This window comes from Podarcis filfolensis (assembly GCF_964270895.1).
Source record: "Podarcis filfolensis genome assembly, chromosome: 3".
NCBI classification, from domain to species: Eukaryota; Metazoa; Chordata; class Lepidosauria; order Squamata; family Lacertidae; genus Podarcis; species Podarcis filfolensis.
In genome coordinates this window covers 8,560,737-8,581,729 of record NC_139606.1, presented here as the reverse complement: position 1 = coordinate 8,581,729, position 20,993 = coordinate 8,560,737, and the positions used below count along the sequence as shown (strand labels likewise).

Below are 20,993 nucleotides of genomic sequence, written 5' to 3'. Positions count from 1 at the left end.
CCTCCCCAGCCACTCTGGGCGGCTTCCATAAAAACCAAAAATACAGTAAAATATCACACGTTAAAAACTTCCCTGAACAGGGCTGCCTTAAGATGTCTTCTGAATGTCAGGTAGTTGTTTATCGCTTTGACATCTGCTGGGAGGGAGTTCCACAGGGCGGGCGCCACTACCGAGAAGGCCCTCTGCCTGGTTTCCTGTAGCTTTGCTTCTCGCAATGAGGGAACCGCCAGAAGGCCCTCGGCGCTGGACCTCAGCGTCCGGGCTGAATGATGGGGGTGGAGACGCTCCTTTAGGTATACTGGGCCGAGGCCGTTTAGGGCTTTAAAGGTCAGCACCAACACTTTGAATTGTGCTCGGAAACGTACTGGGAGCCAATGTAGGTCTTTCAAGACCGGTGTTATATGGTCTCGGCGGCCGCCCCCAGTCACCAGTCTAGCTGCCGCATTCTGGATTAGTTGTAGTTTCCGAGTCACCTTCAAAGGTAGCCCCACGTAGAGTGCATTGCAGTAGTCCAAGCGGGAGATAACCAGAGCATGCACCACTCTGGCGAGACAGTCCGCAGGCAGATAGGGTCTCAGCCTGTGTACCAGATGGAGCTGGTAAACAGCTGCCCTGGACACAGATTTGACCTGCGCCTCCATGGACAGCTGTGAGTCCAAAATGACTCCCAGGCTGCGCACCTGGTCCTTCAGGGGCACAGTTACCCCATTCAGGACCAGGGAATCCTCCACACCTGCCTGCCTCCTGTCCCCCAAAAACAGTACTTCTGTCTTGTCAGGATTCAACCTCAATCCATTAGCCGCCATCCATCCTCCAACCGCTTCCAGACACTCACACAGGACCTTCACCGCCCTCACTGGTTCTCATTTAAAAGAGAGGTAGAGCTGGGTATCATCTGCATACTGATGAACACCCAGCCCAAACCTCCTGATGATCTCTCCCAGCGGCTGCATGTAAATGTTGAAAAGCATGGGGGAGAGGACAGAAGCAAGAAGTCTTGCTTTTAAAAATGGAAGTGTTGTCCAAATGATAATAAAAAGGAACATAAACTTTGGCAAAAGAAAGGCAAGTAGCAATAAGGAATGGGAAAAAGAACGCATTGCTAAAACATTGAGACGAATAATACCCCCCCCAAAAAAAACCCTTATTCAAATACATTAGCAGCCTGAGGTCAGCTAGGGAAGCAGGTGGACTTTTTTGGACAAGGGACTCAAAGGTATGCCAGCGGAAGAAAATGGTTTTAAATCAGGGGTCAGCAAACTTTTACAGCAGGGGGCCGGTAAACTGTCCCTCAGACCTTGTGGGGGGGCCTGACTATATTTTGAAGGAAAAACGACGAACGAATTCCTATGCCCCACAAATAACCCAGAGAAACATATTAAATAAAAGCACACATTCCACTCATGTAAAAACACCAGGCAGGACCCACAAATAACCCAGAGATGCATTTTAAATAAAAGGACATATTCTACTCATGTAAAAACACGCTGATTCCCGGACCATCCGCGGGCCGGATTTAGAAGGCGATTGGGCCAGATCCGGCCCCTGGGCCTTAGTTTGCCTACCCGTGCGCTAAATAAAATCTTTGCATCTGTCTTCACAGCAGAAGATGTAGGGCAGATCCTTGGGCCTGAACTAAATCTCCCAGAAAGTGAGTCTGAGGAACTTAGGCAATCAGTAGTGACAGCAAGCAAAGTTCTAGGCCTTTTTGACAAAATAGTGGGTCTGGATAACATCCACCCAGGAATTATTAAATAACTCAAATGTGAAACTGCTGATCTACTAGCAAAAACATGCAACTTGCCCTTAAAATTGGCCTCTGTCTCTGAAAACAGGGGCGGGGGGGGGGGGGAGCCAATGTAAAACACCCATTTTTTTAAAAAAAGGATTCAGAGAGGGGATCTGGGAGATTACAGGGAAGTTAGCTTAATGTCTTTTCTGGGAAAACTGGTGGGAAACACTATTAAATATAGCAGAACAAGCCCTGCTGAAGCAGAACCAGGAAGGATATTGCAGAGGTGTAAAAGGTTCAGAAAAGAGCAACCAAAATGACCAGGAGTTTGCAGCAATTTGGGGGGGGGGATGACTGCCATATGTCCAGGTTTTTGAAAATTCAATTTTTGTTCGGAGGGCAAATTCATGGAAATTGTGATTATCAATGACAGTGCTGCCGCCAAATAACCTGTTCAACTTCTTTTTTTAGTTGCCATTTTGAAAATGTTTTATTTATCGTATTTGTTTTACTGATGATTTTAAAAAATCTTTTAAAAAAATCTTTTAAATGGCTTGTGCTGCATTTGTGGTGTTCTGCTGTTTTTCAGTAGATTATGGTCACGGTATTTATTGTTTGTAAGCTGCTTTGAGATTCAGCTGATCAAAAAGAAGCATAGATATACAATAAATCAAATCAAATTTAGAGGCAGGGCTTTTCTTACATTTTTAAAAGCCGATTTCTCCTGTACACTGGGATACAGCTTTCCACATTCTACGTATGTGCCATACATCCCATAATAGATGCCAGGATCCCATGCAGAGACAATCTAGCCATTCTCACACCACTTCCAATCCCAGAAGATAAGTGGTGTTATTCTGCTGCAGCAAAAATAATGACGAGTCCCGTGGCGCTGGAAAAGTGCTACCCTGAGAATGGCAAGAACTGAGGGATGGGAGATAAATTCCTAAACAAAATAAAAAAATGAAAGAGGCTAAACCATTTAGTATGGCATGAGCTTTTGTAGGCTAGAGACCCTACTTCATAGGTGGGGGTTAGATATATAAATAAGGAGGCTGTGGCTCATTCATGGCTAATAATACAGTGGTACCTCGGGATGCTAACGGGATCTGTTCCGGAGCCCCGCTCGCATCCCGAATGGAACGCAAGACGCAACGGTGCATCTGCACTGTCAGAGCTACCCTAGGTCCCAGCTCACAAAGGACCAACGCTGCTTCGTGGTTAAGTACAAAAGTCTTTATTGAAGTTCAGTTTCACTTCCAGAGCCGCAGCGCGCAGCTCTACGTCTCAACTGTCAGACCGCTGATGCTCCGTCTGAGTCTCCTCCCCCTTGACACCAATTTAAGATTCTAGCCTTGCTCCACCTTTTCCGCTGCTCTTTCCTCCTCTGGGTCCGCCTGCCCGCCGGGGTCTCGCCCCTTCTAGCCTCTTCTGACGCTGATTCCCCTGAGCCTTCTCCCTCCCTCCGGCGGGCTTTAGGAGCTGGTTCCCCATCCGGGTCTCCTGCTGTCCCCCCGCGCCTGCACATTTGAACTTGGCGCGCGCGCCCAGCCAGCAGCTTTCCTCCTGACCGTTTCACTGCTGCTGTCACTGCTTCCCCCTTCGGGGGGGCTAGCTGCAACTGACCTCCCCTCCATTCCCCCACTCTCCGATGGAGGCGTGGTCAGCCCTGACTCCCTCTCTGGAGGAGACGCTGGCCCTGACACATGTGACTCTTCCCCCCCACTACGCTCTGGTGGGGAAACTGGTCCCGATCCTCCACTGCTGTTTTGGGGTTCCCCTCTGGCTCCTTGCTTCTGGTGCGTCCCCCCTGGGACCCCCCTTGCCCTGACCATCGGCGCCCCCTTCTGGGAATCTTCTGATTCGCTGGAGAAGCTCATGGAATCTCTCGGGCCACTGTCATACTCCCCTACGCTGCCCTCGGATTCTTCCCCTTCGCTCTCCCATTCCTCTCTCCCCATTGCTCCTGCTCCTGATTCCCTGACATGCGCGTTTCGCATTTCGCCACTACCGCGCATGTGCGTGACATCATTTTGAGTGACTGCGCATGCGTGAGCGGCGAAACCTGGAAGTAACGCACTCCATTACTTCCAGGTTGCTGTGGAGTGCAACTCGAACGCGCTCAACCCGAAGCGCATTCAACTCGAGGTATGACTGTAATAATAATACAGTGGTACCTCAGATTAAGTACTTAATTCGTTCCGGAGGTCCGTTCTTAACCTGAAGCACCACTTTAGCTATGGGGCCTCCTGCTGCTGCCGCAACGCCGGAGCACAATTTCTGTTCTCATCCTGAAGCAAAATTCTTAACCTGAAGCAATATTTCTGGGTTAGCGGAGTCTGTAACCTGAAGAGTATGTAACCAGAAGCGTATGTAACCCGAGGTACCACTGTAATTGCAGCAAGAAGACATGAACTGCACCCTAAAGTGGTTGAGGTACTCCAATGCTAGCCAGAACCCTGAAAATCTATACACAAGCATCTTCTGAAGTACACCAGATTACTAGGGAAGATGGGGCATTTTTACATCTAGGATTCAACATTCATCGCACAAATTTTATCCGGCCCCAGATATTATCAGCCAAAGAATGAGAAGCTAGTACAGCACGTTGGCGACAAATATTCACACAGCGGTTCAAAAATAATTTTACACCATTTATCAAATATGTGAGAAAGAGATAATTACTTACAAAGTGCCACGAAAACTTACAAACTACCGTATTTTTTGCTCTATAAGACTCACTTTTTCCCTCCTAAAAAGTAAGGGGAAATGTGTCTGCGTCTTATGGAGCGAATGCAGGCTGCGCAGCTATCACAGAAGCCAGAACAGCAAGAGGGATCACTGCTTTCACTGCGCAGCGATCCCTCTTGCTGTTCTGGCTTCTGAGATTCAGAATATTTTTTTTCTTGTTTTCCTCCTCCAAAAACTAGGTGCGTCTTGTGGTCTGGTGCATCTTATAGAGCGAAAAATACAGTACCTGAAATAAAGTGAACTTGCAGTATCAGATTTTACTAGGTTCTCACAAATTCTTGACTCGGTTTTTCGTTTTTCCTTGTTTTTTGAATCAGTTCAAGAAGATTCAAGAAAAGGGTAAGTTCAACGTTGTTGTTATATGAAGTAATAAAGAAGACATGGTGTCCGCGTTCTATCCCCATTTCGCCCTATTTGTGGCCAACGTGCTGTATGAGTTGCACTATCTTTATTAACGGCACAGGTTGCATTGTTCTAGCAAAGAATGAGAAGCTGGCGGGAATATCTCTCCTCTGCCTGCTCCTTCCTCAAAATAACACTGTTCCAGTGGTCAGTTGTCCTGCAAGCACAGAGGTGAAAAGACGGTCCCATGCAGGAAAATTAGAAAAATTAGTTGCATATCCCCGCTTACGAATATATGAAACTGCCTTATACCAAATCAGATCAGGGAAGTTTTTAATGTGTGACATTTTAATGTACAGTGGTACCTTGGGTTACATACGCTTCAGGTTACAGACTCCACTAACCCAGAAATAGTACCTTGGGTTAAGAACATTGTTTCAGGATGAGAACAGAAATTGTGGTCCGGCGGCGTGGCGGCAGCGGGAGTCCCCATTAGCTAAAGTGGTGCTTCAGGTTAAGAACAGTTTCAGGTTAAGAACGGACCTCTGGAACGAATTAAGTACTTAACCTGTGGTACCACTGTATTTTTAATCTTTGCTGGAAGCCGCCCAGAGTGGCTGGGGAAGCCCAGCCAGATGGGCGGGTTACAAATAATAATTTTTTATTATATTATTATTATTGGTCCATCCTAGCCCAATGCTGTCTACTCTGATAGGCAGTCTCAGGCTATTTGCCCCATCAGCTCCTTCTCCTCCCTTTTATTTGGATATGCCAGGAACTGAACCTGGAAAAGCACGGGCTCCATTTGCAGTCCCTCCCCAGCACACCTCTTTGTTCTGGCACTGACATGTTGATCTCCCTTTTCTTTCTTTTCGCTCCAGCTCCCTTCCCTTCCCCTTCTGTTGTCTTGTCTTTTTGAGTTTGTAAGCCTGAAGGCGGGGCCTTCTTCTTCTTTTCATTTATGTACCCTGCCTGTCTGGGCACTGTGTGCTGAATTTTAATTGCGGCGAGATGCTTTGAGAGATTTCTTTTTTTGTCTGAAAAGCAGAATAAAAATATAATAAGGGAGAGAGGGAGAGAGAGAAAGAAAGAAAGGGAGAGATGTCTCGTAACAGAGGCAAACACTCCAACACAGAGCAAACAAAACCACATATGGACGACACATTGGGCTGTGAGCGTTCCTCTGCCCTTCAGGCACCGAAATGAGCCTTCAGGGGATTTTCCAATATGTGCATCTACAATGCTTGCAGAATAAAAAGCTGCTATTAGTAGCTTTGCTATGGAAAGCTGCTCAGGACTGGATGGCTTAATCACGTACTCCAAATGCCATGGATCAGGGGTAGGCAACCTAAGGTCCGTGGGCCAGATCCGGCCCAATCGCCTTCTAAATCCGGCCCGCGGATGGTCCGGGAATCAGTGTGTTTTTACATGTGTAAAATGTGTGCTTTTATTTAAAATGCATCTCTGGGTTATTTGTGGGGCATAGGAATTTGTTCATTATTTTTTTCCAAAATAACCACCACATGGTCTGAGGGACTGTGGACCGGCCCCCGGCTGAAAATGGTTGCTGACCCCCGGATTAAAGCTTCACCTGATGAGACGCAGCCCTGAAATTTGGCACACGGGTAGCCGAAAGCGCTCCGACAACTAAAGAAATGTGTGCAAACTTTTAATAATAATAATAAATTTTATTTATAGCCCGCCCTCCCCAGCCAAGACCGGGCTCAGGGCGGCTAACACCGAATATAAAAACAATTGATTGAAATACAACTTAAAAACAAGATTAAAACACAACATTAAAATGCAGCCTCATTTCAGTAGGAACCCAAATCAAAAACCTTTTGGGGGATGAAAACGTCAAGTCTTTTATTTATTTTACACGAAGCACCCAACATTTGGGCCGTCTCCGGTGGGGAGCAAGCAAATTTGAGCAAGATGTTTGGCGCCTGGGGTTTTTTGCCTTGAATTTGCAGGCGGAGGGGCGCTTGAAGTCTCCCTCCACACATGCAAAGCCTGCATTCTGCAAAGGCACTTGGGTTTGCCTCCTTTCCTCAAGCAAATCCTGAACTTTTTACAGTGGTACCTCGGGTTAAGTACTTAATTCGTTCCAGAGGTCTGTTCTTAACCTGAAACTGTTCTTAACCTGAAGCACCACTTTAGCTAATAGGGCCTCCTGCTGCTGCTGCGCCACCGGAGCACAATTTCTGTTCTCATCCTGAAGCAAAGTTCTTAACCTGAAGCACTATTTCTGGGTTAGCGGAGTCTGTAACCTGAAGCGTATGTAACCCGAGGTACCACTGTATTGGGGTAGCCATGTGTTCCCCACGAGCTACAGCTCTGAAATGCACATCAGAGAGTCCAAGACTATACCAACTCCTCCTTTCAGGTAGCCTTGAGGTGGGAGACATTTTGGGGGGGAAGGGATGGTGGATGGCACTAGGGGAGGAAAGTGTTTGGAAATAGGAAGAAATTTGAGGAAGAGGGAAACTGGATGGCACATTTGTTCACCAAAGAGAGAGAGGGATTAGCTCAGGGGTTAGCAAACTTTTTCAGCAGGGGGCCAGTCCACTGTCCCTCAGACCTTGTGGGGGGCCGGTCTATTATTTTTAATAGTCTATTATTTAATAGAGTATTATTAAATGAACAAATTCCTATGCCCCACAAATAACCCAGAGATGCATTTTAAATAAAAGCACACATTCTACTCATGCAAAAACACGCTGATTCCCGGACCATCCCCGGTCCGGATTGAGAAGGCGATTGGGCCGGATCCGGCCCCCCGGGCCTTAGTTTGCCTACCCATGGATTAGTTGATATGCGAGAGAGATATGAAAAAAGCCAATCTAGAGAATGAGGGAAAGGGAATGGAAAAGCTTGCTAGGGAGGCTTCATAAAGGAAACGACTTTTAAAGTCTCTCCTCTTACAACTTACTACGTGAGCAGTGTCAAAAACAGCAAGAGAGCTCTCCTGTTGCTTTGGCTCTCCAAATTTAGCAGTGTAACAGCAGCCTGCACAGGAAATAGCATTTATACCCCCTTTCTCTATCTGAACCCATCCTCCTCCCGGCCTCCGCCAACTTTACATCAGAGGTGTCCCTGAGTGACTCTCTCTGGTCTCAATATCAAGCCATACAGTGAACTGCCTGTCCCACACTAGGGAGGGCAGGGAGAGCAATGGCCCACAAGGGGCACGGATGTGGGTTGCCATGGGAGCAAGACACCCCTGTTATTTTTCATGCAGGCCGCAGCACTGCCACCGCCGCACGTGTGAGCATTGAAGAATGGCAGCACAGCCAAGCAAATCTGCTCCACAAAATGGAGCGAGCGCCTGGGTTTGCACCACATTGTTTTCAAGCGAAACCAGCAACCTCTGGAATGTGTGAGCCCATGCAGAAGACAGCACACAGCCAAATAGTTCCTTTTCACAATACCTAAGGGTCCATCTGCTCGCAGATTTCTGCCCTCCAAATCTCTCACTTGACCCGCGTGTAGCCAACCAAGTATGGTTTTCACTTGCGAAACCACATGCCGTAATAAGTAAGTCTGTGTTACAGGCTCTTGATTTTTAAAATGTTATTTATTGTTGCTAATATTAAGTAATAATGCTATTCTTCTAGAAGCGGGCTGGTAGTTCGGAAGTTATTAATGAGGATTAGGCTAAATCCAGACGAAATAAAAAACCCTTAGGTTAAATATTTTAAAAGGAGCTTAAAGGAATGATTGTTGCATAACTATTTAAAGCATGCATTATATTTCAACATCAGAGGAACTGGAAGAGAAGAACTTCATTCTCCTATCTTAATGCCATTGTTTTTTCTCCTGTGTAGGTGTCAGCCTTTTCATGAGAAATCTCTCTTTCATGAGATGTTAAAGAGACCCTCCTAACTTTCCCCTCTCAAATTCCTCTTTTTAGATGTCCTGTATGTATAATTGGACTTGTATGAGGTATGTATTTGGATACACATTTCTGAGCGCTTCTCCTCGTTTTTGAAAACACGCAAGCATGGCGTAGCTTTTGAACTCATGGTTCCCAAATTCTGCCATATGTTCCCCCATTCCACATACACACCCCACTGAGCTACAGGTTGAGAACATCAGGTAGGGAAGATCTTTTGCTCCCAATTCCCTGGGCATCGCCTAACGGATGGAGGAGCAAGGGGTTAAGCATCATTAACCAGTTCCTCACAAGACTATTTATTAGTGCTTTTCATTCAGGGGTTGCCAGGGGTGTTGTCTGTGGATGATGTTGTGACTGGAGGGGGTGGTCTCTGGGCGGCTGCCATAGTTGCTGCAATTGTCATGCTTGTAGCATTGCTAGTTTTCGGACAAGGGAGCCTAGGATACTTGCTAATCTGCATAGGTGCAACTTCCACCTTAGTGTGCTGTAGAGTAGGGTCGCTTATCAGTTTAGCTTAGGGTTACCAGATGTTCCCGGATTTGCAAATCTGTCCCCGGACAAATTCCGTCCCCGGAATGTCCCCAGATTTACAAATCTGTCCCCAGGAAACGTGGCAGCAGCAGCCCGGAGCCAGCCTGGTAACACAGTTGGCTCTGGCTGGCTTCAGGATCTGCTTGCTGCCACCGCCACTGCCAAGGGGGAACCAGGGACATCCGGCGGTACAGATCTCCTGCCCCCTTCTCCCTTTGTTTTGACAGATCAGGGGAGGCTCGGGAGTTGCAGGCGGGCGGCCGTTGTCCAGGAGGGGCGCAAAGTGCGCAGTTTCTCTGCCAGGCAAGGTGCAAAGCCCTTCTTTCACACCCTGTGAAACATAAATGTGCAGAGTTTTTTAAAAACTGGGAAACCCTGCGACTCCCAAGATCAGTTTTAACAAAGGGGGAAGGAGATCAGGGGAGGCTCGGGAGTCACGGGCGGGTGCCGTTCCCCATTTTTTAAAAAACTCAGAGCATTTATGTTTCACAGGGTGCGAAAGAAGGGCTTTGCACCTTTATACAATATGCATGTGTGGTTGGGCCCAGGGTCTTTTGCCTCACCATCCCCACTACTGACTCCCTGTTGCTACTCAGCTTCAAAAAAAAAAAAGTGTCCCCAGATTCATTGAAAAAAATCTGGTAATCATCTTTTAGCTACAAGAAGTAACCTAAATGGTGAAATGTGAAGAGATACCCATTATAACAGTGGGTGGCGCTGTGGGTAAAACCTCAGTGCCTAGGACTTGCCAATCGTATTGTCGGCGGTTCGAATCCCCGCGGCGGGGTGAGCTCCCGCCATTCGGTCCCAGCTCCTGCCCACCTAGCAGTTCAAAAGCACCCTTAAGTGCAAGTAGATAAATAGGTACCGCTTTATAGTGGGAAGGTAAACGGCGTTTCCGTGTGCTGCGCTGGTGCTGGCTCGCCAGAGCAGCTTCGTCACGCTGGCCACGTGACCCGGAAGTGTCTTCGGACAGCGCTGGCTCCCGGCCTCTTAAGCGAGATGAGCACGCAACCCCAGAGTCGGACACGACTGGCCCGTACGGGCAGGGGTACCTTTACCTTTATAACATGCAGAAGCCCTAAAACAAACCGGACGGTGTGAGGTACATATCCTGAATTCATGCCAGACCTTTCAGCTAAACAGGCCTGCAGACCTCTCATTGCTAGAGATGCAAAACTAATTATGTAACAAGATTATTTGGTGACAGATTTAAAGCACCGGGGTCCTGTAGCTTCCTTTGAATTTTAGTGCCTTAAAACACAGAAAGAGAGATTGAGAGAGAGAGAAAAGAGGAAAGAAGAATCTTCCTGTTCTTCCTGTTTGCCCAGATAAACTTCAAACTGCTAAGCTTGCACATGAGGGTACAGCGCTGCTTCACTCTCCAAAAAACAGCATGCCTACAACAACATTCTGACAGTGTAACCATTGTGTGGGACAGGCTGAATGACAATCACAGGAATGCAAAGCATTGTTAAGATACTGTTCAATTAACAGAAAAAGTTAACTGGCCACACATAGCCCAAGACAAGGCAGTCTGGAAATCGGACTCTTTCGCAGCTTGCAGTCAAAACTCAGGTCATGGAATTTATGTTCCAACTGAGGGCGATGCTCAGTGCAAGCAAAGCCATACACAAAACAGAATATTGAACCGTGGATTCATTGCCTCTTCACCAGTGAAAGGGGGCTCCTGGTGGATTTTTCCACTGCCCTAAATCGAATAGAGATCTCATTTAACAGCCTTTTCTCTACTTAAATTTTGTAAACAAAGTTAAAAATGCATGCCGTCTTGAATTTTATATACTGCGTTAGTATCTGAAGCTTTACCCAAAAGGCAAAAGTAGCTGAAAGGAAATACTGTGTGTGTGTGGGGGGGGGTGTTTTGCAATAAAATGCACTTAGCGTGGTTTGAATATTATGAAATTTGAAGATTTGCTTGGAAACTATTTTTAGAATTACTTGTAAATATTTCAAGACGCAACAACTAATAGCACACACTTCCCTGACGTTATTTAGATTTTAAGAGGGAAAGTGACAGCACTGAAAACCACTGCCGGAAACTGCTGGAGAAGCTGTAGACATAAATATAGGTACGTCCTCTAGACAGTTACCAAAAAAAACCTGAACTACAACTTTGATTTTAGATTTGATTAGTACTGCAACCATTCCAGTTGTCCATCTTGACTTATACAGTGTTCATTTTCTTAATGTCACTAAGGAAATGCTACCGCTATCTACCAGTGCATTTCAAAATAATAAAAAATGGGGGGAGATTACAGAAAAATAGTAGTAGGGGGGATTATGCAGAAAATGTTCTGCCTCCACACACCCCATCACTACTTTGTGTACACTTTAATCAGGTTTGGATTGGTGAAGAAAATGAACCACCAGTAGCAGCCAGAAACATGTCTCTGTACTTTTGAGAATGCAATTGTCATTTATTAGCACTCTCTGGCCTGGTTCATCCCATGTTCAAATTGCAACCCAGAGTTTTCCGCAAAGATAGGTATCTTCAAGAATGCTAGCTAAGGTGGAGGCAAAATTACTTTTCTCCATTGCAGGATCACAAGTTTACCACAAAGACAAAGACTACATCGTAAGAACAGGGGAAATCGGAGTTTTTGATCAAGTTTTTCCTTCCACAACAGCAGCTGCAGATTAGAAGCAGTTGTGGAGTAGAAGGAACACAAAGAAGTAGGGAGTGCTGTTGCCACAAAAAAGAGAGGAAAAGCTAAAATTAAAACCATATGGTCAGAAAGAGGAAAACCGAGTATCCAAGACACTTTTTTTTTTAAATAAAAAGGAGAGGGAAAATATGCAGGATCTACCTACAAAACATGATATGAGCTGCAATCCAATATGTGTTTACCAGTAAGGAAGTCTGCAACTCTACACATGAACCTGACTGAGAGCAAAAGGCCCTAATAAAACACAGAGGACCTTATTTCCCAGTAAAATGTGGATACAATCGTGCTGCTTGCTTGCCTCGTTAAAATCAATAGGGCTTTCTTCCAAACAAACATTAGGACTGGGCGACCAGTCAAATACCCTTTTCCTGTACGTACTGTAATGGCGGAAAAAAGGAATCTGCCACTTCATGAGCCGTAGTTTAGGGCTAGCTCTGAAACAGCTCCGTTCTTCCATATTGTAAAACACACACACACACACAGTATTGTAAAAGCAGCTCACTCGCTCGTTTGAAAGTTTAGAAATCGAGATGTGCTGAGAGCAGCCTTTCCCATTCCTAACCGAGTGCAAATGTCAGATCCGGCAGAAAATTTAACGTACAAATATATTCAAGCCACAAAAAACAATTCCGCAAGGAGAACAACATAGGCACTGTTTTCTGTACTGGCGGAAAGGCGGGTTCCGTGGTCAAAAGTTCACTGTTACTCACCGCCCAAGAACTGGAGTCCTCCAGCCACCCTTCCCACAGTCCTGGAGATAAGCTCTGACACGCAGCATCCCATGAGTGCTGTAAGGGCCACCAGGAGGAGCAGACCGCAGCCCAGACCTGTCACCACCGTGCAGATCCTCCACTCCACGCTTGGGATGGCCTGGAAGGATGCATAGCGTCCACACTGTTCCACCATCACCGTGATCTGGAGGTTCTCGTCTCGTACCGGATAGGAGCATCTCCGGAAAGTGCCAAAGGACACCGATTTCTCCAGCTGAGAGCCCAGCAGCCAGTAAGGCATGAAGAAGCCCACGCAGGAAACGCCGGCACAGAGGAAGGAGAAAAAAGCCCATACTACCCCAGTACAAGTAAGGCTAGACGCCATTTTCCCAGTCATTGCTCCCCGCCCCGCACAGCCGTGTCAAAAAAAGGAGGCCGGGGACACGATTTCGCCGTGCGCCGTGAGGGTTAGGAGGACATTTGCGCGGGTAACCCAAAGGCCTCTAGTCTCGGTAACGTTGCGGTCCCACAGAATCTTCCAGAACAGCCATCGTATTTGGTTCTTTTATCATCCAAAGTCACCTTCCTGGTGCGGTGGAAAGTTTTCTCACTCCTCTCAATGCGTTCTGCCCTATGTTAGCTGTGGTAGTTGTAATAAGAGGCAGTCAGGGAGGGGAGGGCGGGAAAAGGAAAGGACAAAGGAAAAAATTATTATCAGCAAATAACATCAACTTGCTCCTGCAACAAAGGAATGGGGAAAGGGGGAAAGGATACTGGAATGGGAGTGGAATTTTTCGGCAGACAGAAGGCGAGAGGAAAGAGAACAAGGGGGGGTTGGGTTAGGGTGGGGCTACCAATTCCAGTTCTGGGTGCTGCTGTTTTCAAAGCAGAGGGGTAGGGGGTTGTGTGAAGAAGAAGAAGAATAAAATAAAATTTTATTTATATCCCAGCCGAAGCTGGGCTCAGAGCGGCTAACAACAGTAAAATAATACAACATTCTAAAATCATTTCATTCTAAAATCAGTTCAAATCAAATTAATGGCAACCATTGGGCTAGAGTTCTGTGAGGACTGCCAAAGGAGGGGGTCAGAACAATAATAAAATTTTATTCATTTTATTTATTTTTATTTACAGAATCCATCAGCGGACATGACTCTCTGCCTGCTCTGTAACAGCTCAGTCAGCCGTCCATCCAGGGCAGCAAACTCACACACACACACACACACACACACGGAGACCTGTGCTTTTGACAGCATCGTGATGTGCAGAAATCAGTAGGTGAAGCAGACAGACTTCATCACCTGCTAATATCTGCACATCTGGTGGCTGTGGAAGGCAGAGTTAGAGAGGCCAGGTGAAAAGTTGGCAACACACACACACACACCCCCGCACCGGCCTCCTGTAAGACAGGGGTCAGAATCAGTGTTTAATTGCATGGGAAGCAACGATAGAACAGCAAGGTGATGTCATTTCTCAGAGAATAACTGGGGTACTTAGAAAATAAATCAAAATAAGGTGGTCTATATGACTGCCTTTTCCCTTCTACTCGTGGATGAGCAGAGGGCCAGGTGGGGCCTTTTTGGGTCCTAAACAAAAATCTGCCCTTGCTTTTCTTCACAAATGTAGAGGGGGGGAAATCTGTTACCAGGGCAGAATAAACAAGAGGGGCTTAATTATATTGACTGTAGTTCAAAGTGGTGAAAAACAGGCAGGAGAATGAAAGGGTGGGCTTGATGGAATTTGGCAACCTCGTGGAGAAAACTTGGCTGATGCCCTTCCCACAAAAGCAAAGCAAATTAAGACCGAAGGCATACAGTGGAGCCTTCTTCAAGCATGCCCAGATCCACCCCACCCCTCCTTTTGTTTTCGAAGCATCTACTTTGGTGGCTAGGGTTAAACCACAGAGCCTAGGACTCAGAAGGTTGGTGGTTCGAATCCCTGCGACGGGGTGAGCTCCTGTTGCTCGGTCCCTGCTCCTGCCAACCTAGCAGTTCAAAAGCACGTCAAAGTGCAAGTAGATAAATAGGTACCACTCCGGCGGGAAGGTAAACGGCGTTTCCGTGCGCTGCTCTGGTTCGCCAGAAGCGGCTTAGTCCTGCTGGCCACATGACCCGGAAGCTGTACGCCGGCTCCCTCGGCCAATAAAGCGAGATGAGCGCCGCAACCCCAGAGTCGGCCACGACTGGACCTGATGGTCAGGGGTCCCTTTACCTTACTTTGATGGCTGCCTAATTTCAAAGAGGCTGCAATGGTCAGAAATCCCCAGGGCTTCCAGACAACCTGTTTATCCAGCATTCATCCTATGAGGTGCTTAGACGACGCTGGGTATTTAATGAGCATTCGTTGGCGGGGACTTTAGACGACGTCGCCTCCAAGTTCCGCTGCGAGTCTCCCCGCCCCCCGCCACTTTCCTTACGGCAAGAAATCCAATCTTCTTGGAAACTTCCCATTGCGCAACCCGACTTCGCCGGCACGCTTTCCAATCCCACCCCAAAAAACTGGATGCGCCCCTTTCTCGGAAGAATGCAACCAGAGCAGAACCGCCTTTGGCAAAGCCTTCAAAGGCGGAGGGGGCGGTGGGGACACCCCCAAAGCGACCAAGCCGTGGCTTTTATCGCAACGCCAACGTGGGTGCAAGCAGCAGCAGCAGCAGCAGCGCCCAGTGGCCAACTGGACTTGCTGGGAAGTTTGATCCCGCCTGTCCCGAGCAGGTCTGGGAATGGATCCAGGGCCTGGGATTGAGGGGTGGGGATCGGGGTTGGGGTTGGGGTGGGGAGCCCGTGGGGGGGGGGTGTCGGGATGGGAGCCCCCCCCTTGAATAACCAGCAGCGCGCCCCCACCCAGCTTTACGCAGCAGCCCTTCTCCCGGGCCGCTGTGCGCGCTGCCAGCCCGAGGCGTTGGCGAGGGTCGTGGGGGGCTTTGGGGGGTTTCCGTCTCCTGCCCGCCCCCCCCACCCGGCCAACGCGACTCGTCACTAACCTGCCGTCCCCAACACGGGCCCGCATGGACGCTGCCAAGTGCGGCCTTTCTGGGCACCCGAGGAGAAGGTGGAGGAAGCGGTGCCGCCGCCGTCGCCGTTCCTCCGGCGATGCTGCTTTCGCTGCCGTCGCCGGGCAGGGCTCTAAGAGGCGTGGGCGGGCCGGGGCAGGGTCCCTAAATCCCGGAGCGCGGAGCTCCGCCCCCTGCCATCCCGAGAGGGGGGGGAGGGGGAGGGAGAAAGGGGAGGGGGATGCCTGGCGCGCAGCCTTGTAAGGCGAAGAAGGACGGGGAAGCCAGGCGCGCCCTCGAGGAGGCGGGAAGGCAGGGGCGCATCTCCAGCAGCGCGCCAGCTTGGGGGGGGGGGAAATCGCCTTGGGAAATATTGGGGGAGGGTGTCAATCACCCCCAACAAATAGTTACCCCGCCGAAAAAAGCGACGGACGGACGGGGGGGGGTGAAGCATCATGACCTCCGATGGGTCGATGGTTTCCCATTTTGCAGAAACGCATTGCGCGCTCCATCGTGGAACGAGTCGGCTGGAATGAATGGCCGGGGGGGCGTTGGGGTTGGGAAATGTTGATCCTGGCTGCTGCTGCTGCTGGCAAAGGGGTACCCAAGGATGGTGGGGGGTGGGGGCGGGAAGAAATTCTGCCCACCTTTCCCCCCCTCCCACACCAACTTCATTAACAAGGGGACCCCGAACTTGGGGACCCTCTCCAAAGCTGTGCCAGAGTTCCGCAGTCGTTTTGCAGCGCTCTGGGTAATTGAGGGGTTCGTAGTGGACACCCACAAGTCTAACCTTGTCCAAGTCGCTTCAAACCGGTACCAAAGTTTGGCGGAGAAAACCTCATGTTTTGCAGCGACCTGCACACCGAGTAATTGATAGGTATCACCCTAAAACCCAACACTGTCCGATTCATTTCTTGATCCCCCCCCTTCCATGGGTGTAGCCAGGATATATTGGGGGGCAGGACCAAGATATTGGTCACGCAATTGGTCAGTTAAGCATTTTTATTTCTTTACTTTATGGGGGGCAGCTGCACCCCCTGGCTGTGGCCATGGATCCCCCCACTTTTAGAAATTGATGGTTTGAAAGATCGGTTAATAACAATAATGCATTTTATCTTAATTTAGTAAACAATGAAGGCGCTGTGGAATTTTTCAACATACTCATTTAGCATGCCCGAATAGCTGTGCGGATAAATATGTGTTTACTATAGATAACCACCTGGGAAAAATGGAATTACAGCTTTGATTGTTCATTTAACATGGTTGCTGTGTTCATTCCAGTTGTCATGGACTTACATTGGAGACCAGGGATTGAATCCCACCACTCACTCAGCCATGAAACTCACTGGGCGATCTTGGACCATCCACCATCTCTTAGCCTAACCTACCTCAAAGGGTTGTTGTGAGGAGGAAATGGAGAGGAGGAAAAGGACCTTGTACACCAGCTTGAGCTCCTTGGAAGAAAAAACATGGTATATACATGTAATAAATAAATAATAGTCAAATCTAAAATGTCATTCACATTTTTCAGAGGACTGTCCCTAGAAAGAACATATATTTATGTACCTCTAGCATGCTCAAACTGGTACAAGTTTTCAACGCCTTCCCATTTTTATTTTTATTTTAAAGCAATGTAAGGAAAGTTCAGAGGGACACGAGTGGCACTGTGGGTTAAACCACAGAGCCTAGGACTTGCCGATCAGAAGGTCGGAGGTTTGAATCCCCACGACGGGATGAGCTCCCGTTTCTCGGTCCCTGCTCCTGCCAACCTAGCAGTTCGAAAGCACGTCAAAGTGCAAGTAGATAAATAGGTACCGCTCCGGCAGGAGGGTAAATGCCGTTTCCGTGCGCTGCTCTGGTTGGTCATGCTGGCCACATGACCCGGAAGCTGTACGCTGGCTCCCTCGGCCAATAAAGTGAGATGAGCACTGCAACCCCAGAGTTGGTCACGACTGGACCTAATGGTCAGGGGTCCCTTTACCTTTTTAAGGGAAGTTCATGGTATTAGTTGTCACATCTTAAAATGTAAAATAAAGTATGTTCGATAAAAAGTATGTCCAAGTAATTTTTAAAATTTGTTTGAAAATAACATATAAACCACATTAAGTATGCTTTCTATAAGTTGGCCCTAATTAAATATTTTAGTTCATCTACATTGGCTAATGGGGGGAGGGGTCAGAAATACTGCATATAAAACTAACATGGCACTTGTTTAGTTTTTAGTTTTTTTAGCTTATTAAAATTAAGTCAAGCATGCTACATCAGATCTCTCATCAATTTAGAGCGGAGATAAAAATTCCAGGGGAAAAAAATTGGTTTTGTTTCAAAATGTTTCAGGAAACACACACAGTGCCTCCCAGGCCAAGCAAAATGACAGGTTTGACATCTTTGGCATCCCATATGTAGGTTTGTTAGTTAAAACAAAAACCCTGTTGAGCATTAAGTTACCAGCATGGATTCTGGGCGTGTTTCTACATGCCAAGTTTTAAAACAGGTGTAGGAGGGCACACTTGCACTTGAAACACTGTACAGTATGCTGCCTTGAATGTGCATACCAACTTTTAAGTCTGATATCACCCTCAGCCTTCAAATCACATTGTCTCATATTTTGACGTCTTGCCTGGCCCCTTTTGGAAGTGGGTTTTGGTGATCACGGGACGCGGGTGGCGCTGTGGGTTAAACCACAGAGCCTAGGGCTTGCCGATGAGAAGGTCAGCAGTTCGAATCCCCGCAACGGGGTGAGCTCCCGTTGCTCGGTCCCTGCTCCTGCCAACCTAGCAGTTCGAAAGCACGTCAAAGTGCGAGTAGATAAATAGGTACCGCTCCGGCGGGAAGGTAAACGGCGTTTCCATGCACTGCTCTGGTTCGCCAGAAGTGGCTTAGTCATGCTGGCCACATGACCCGGAAGCTGTACTCCAGCTCCCTTGGCCAATAAAGTGAGATGAGCGTCGCAACCCCAGAGTCGTCCACGACTGGACCTAACGGTCAGGGGTCCCTTTACCTTTACCTTTACCTTTGGTGATCACACCTTGAGAGAAGTCCAGCAGGCATGTGTACGTTTAAAACATCAATCTACGTTTTAGGTATGAATACCAGCTTGAACCCCAAATCCATTTTCAAAAACAGGAGAGAGAAATGTATAACAGGTGGTAAACGCAGCAATTGAAGTGAGACCTCTTCTTGGATAGTGTTTTTTCCTAGCACACTGAAGCACACGGTCCATGAGGCAGTTCTGCTGGCCAACCCTGCTGACATTTCATTGTGCCTGAGGTAAATTCTCAGCTGACATCTACATTAAATGGGAGTCAAAACCTGCCACATGAGCTGGTATTTTTAGCTTGTTTTGGGGTAAGATCATCTTTGACTTGGGATCAAATCTGGGGAAGGGTATATGCTGGGCTTTTTTTTCAGCTGGAACTCTCCGGAACTCAGATCCGGCATCTCTCAGATGGGTGCCATTGCCATTATAAGAGAACAAGGGTGAGTTCCTGCACCTCTTTTTCTAGAAAAAAATAGCACTGGGAATATGAGACAACTGTGGAAGGGGTTCTGATCAGGTGCTCCTTTCTGCTGGCCTGAAAGATAGGGCGGGCTCTCTCTGACTTGTCTATTTCTCTTTTAGCACAAATGTACAAGTATCAGCTAGAAAAAGGAGCTCCTCAGGGCGTTACCACATTATCTATTTGCTGAGCATTCACCCTGATTTGTTTGCCAGAAGCTTAGGTGACTGTAGGCTATTTAATGAGTGATCCACCTGATTTGTTTGCGGGGAGACTAAGGGAAATTGTGTAAAAGTGTTAGCCCATGCTTCGCACTGCATTTCCCTGATTGCAAAAAGCCTGGTCTTTTGTTTGTTGCACAAGAGTTCCCAATCAATTATAATTGTGCGACTTATAATTGTGCCCAAAAAATGGAAGCAAGAAGAGTTACCAACGATTGAAGAATGGAGGATGAAGTTAATGGACTATGCAGAATTAGATAAACTAACTGGAAGGATTCGAAACCGGCGAGACCAGAAATTCACGGAAGACTGGAGTAAATTTACGGACTATTTGAAAAGTAATTGTGAAGAACAGACGACATTTGTAGGGTCGCAAGAAGTTTTGTGAGGAGTATTATTAGAAGTATTGTAAAAACGGAGAAGGGGGAGGATGATTTGTTAAGAGATGTAAAGGCAATATAAAGTTAAGAAATGCATAAGAAGTGGTTAAAACGGTGGATCATCAGAGGTGCTGATGGAAGTCTAAAAAGATTGTATAAGTTTTGTGGTACATTTTATAATTTATATGTTAAAATTAATAAAAAATATTATTAAAAAAAATAATTGTGCGACTTGAAATTGCAGGAATATGTGATTGAATCCCACCTGAAAATACCCATCCGTCTGGAAGCGGCCTCACATCCTTTTGCTAAAAAACAAAAACAAAACAGGACTAGGAGAAAGGAGAAAGATGCCTGCTGAAAATGTCAGTATCGCTTCACCCCAACTGACAGGTTCTCATGCTCAGCCCCCGATACACACAGCTTTGTTTGCGGAGATCTCAATCATTCATCAGCCCAACAGATAGGCGGTCTTGTGTGTGTGTGATCATTCAAAAAAGCGAGTGAGTTTAGGAAAGCAAACATTTGAGAAACACTCCACTCTAAATGTGCTCTCACAAAGAAGTGTCAGGGGACTCATTTCCCGCATGGCAACGTTCACAATGTGAACTGCGGAAAGTAGTTCGTCCCATAATTTTTCTGCATGCCATCAACATTGTACACTTTCGTTGTTTCCACACTCGAGCTTTCTGGAGCTCTTGAGGCACTGCTTTTCTACAGTTAGAAAATATGTGCTGTTCTTCGGTTCTTCGTGATGCCAAGGTGAGACATTTGCCATAAGGGCTGTTGGTGTGACTACACTCGCATGGGTGACGAGATCATTAAAAGTGATGAGATAGGTGACACTTCTTTACACATCAGAGCTCACGAGAAAGCCTTTGAGCACGGATGTGAAAGGAACAATTATTTGAGGCTGAACAGATGTCTGCACAAATTATGTTAGTTGTTTATGCATATACAATTTTCTGGAGTTCTGTAATCCACGCTGAAAGACATGATGAAAAAGCAGCTTGCTTGAAGAATCAGGTTTTGCCAGTCAAACTCTGTAGGTGGCCTAGTATATTCTGATGAGGTGTCTCTTCAACTGGATGCAGAAGCAGTATTTTAAATTTGCCCCTTTGGTAGAGAAATTGTTCAAGAGGCAGCTATCGTTTTGCATTGCCATAGTGTAGGTAGGCAATTTCAAAGATTCTGTGAAACTCTCTTTCTCAGCACCCACTAACATTATTGTACCTGACTGACAGTATTGAAC

At 47.2% G+C, this 20,993-nt stretch overlaps 1 protein-coding gene and 1 long non-coding RNA gene across 3 annotated transcripts in view; one reads left to right on the top strand and one right to left on the bottom strand.

The window, feature by feature from the left end:
- LHFPL6 (LHFPL tetraspan subfamily member 6) overlaps positions 1 to 15,839 on the bottom strand; it is a 31,835-nt gene extending 15,996 nt beyond the window's left edge. Inside the window, exons 1-2 of one of the 2 annotated variants that reach the window (XR_014546330.1) lie at positions 15,632 to 15,839; positions 12,652 to 13,291 (exon numbers count right to left, since the gene is read on the bottom strand). Coding sequence is in view for 1 of the 2 variants with exons in the window: in XM_083606770.1 (XP_083462896.1) it covers positions 12,652 to 13,048 (397 nt within the window). In the remaining variant the exon portion in view is untranslated. The remainder of the gene's footprint in view (positions 1 to 12,651; positions 13,292 to 15,631) is intronic. The other variant, XM_083606770.1, reaches the window with a different exon arrangement.
- LOC310759535 overlaps positions 1 to 20,993 on the top strand; it is an 89,121-nt gene that overhangs the window by 16,962 nt on the left and 51,166 nt on the right. The gene's annotated exons all lie outside the window — the stretch shown is intronic.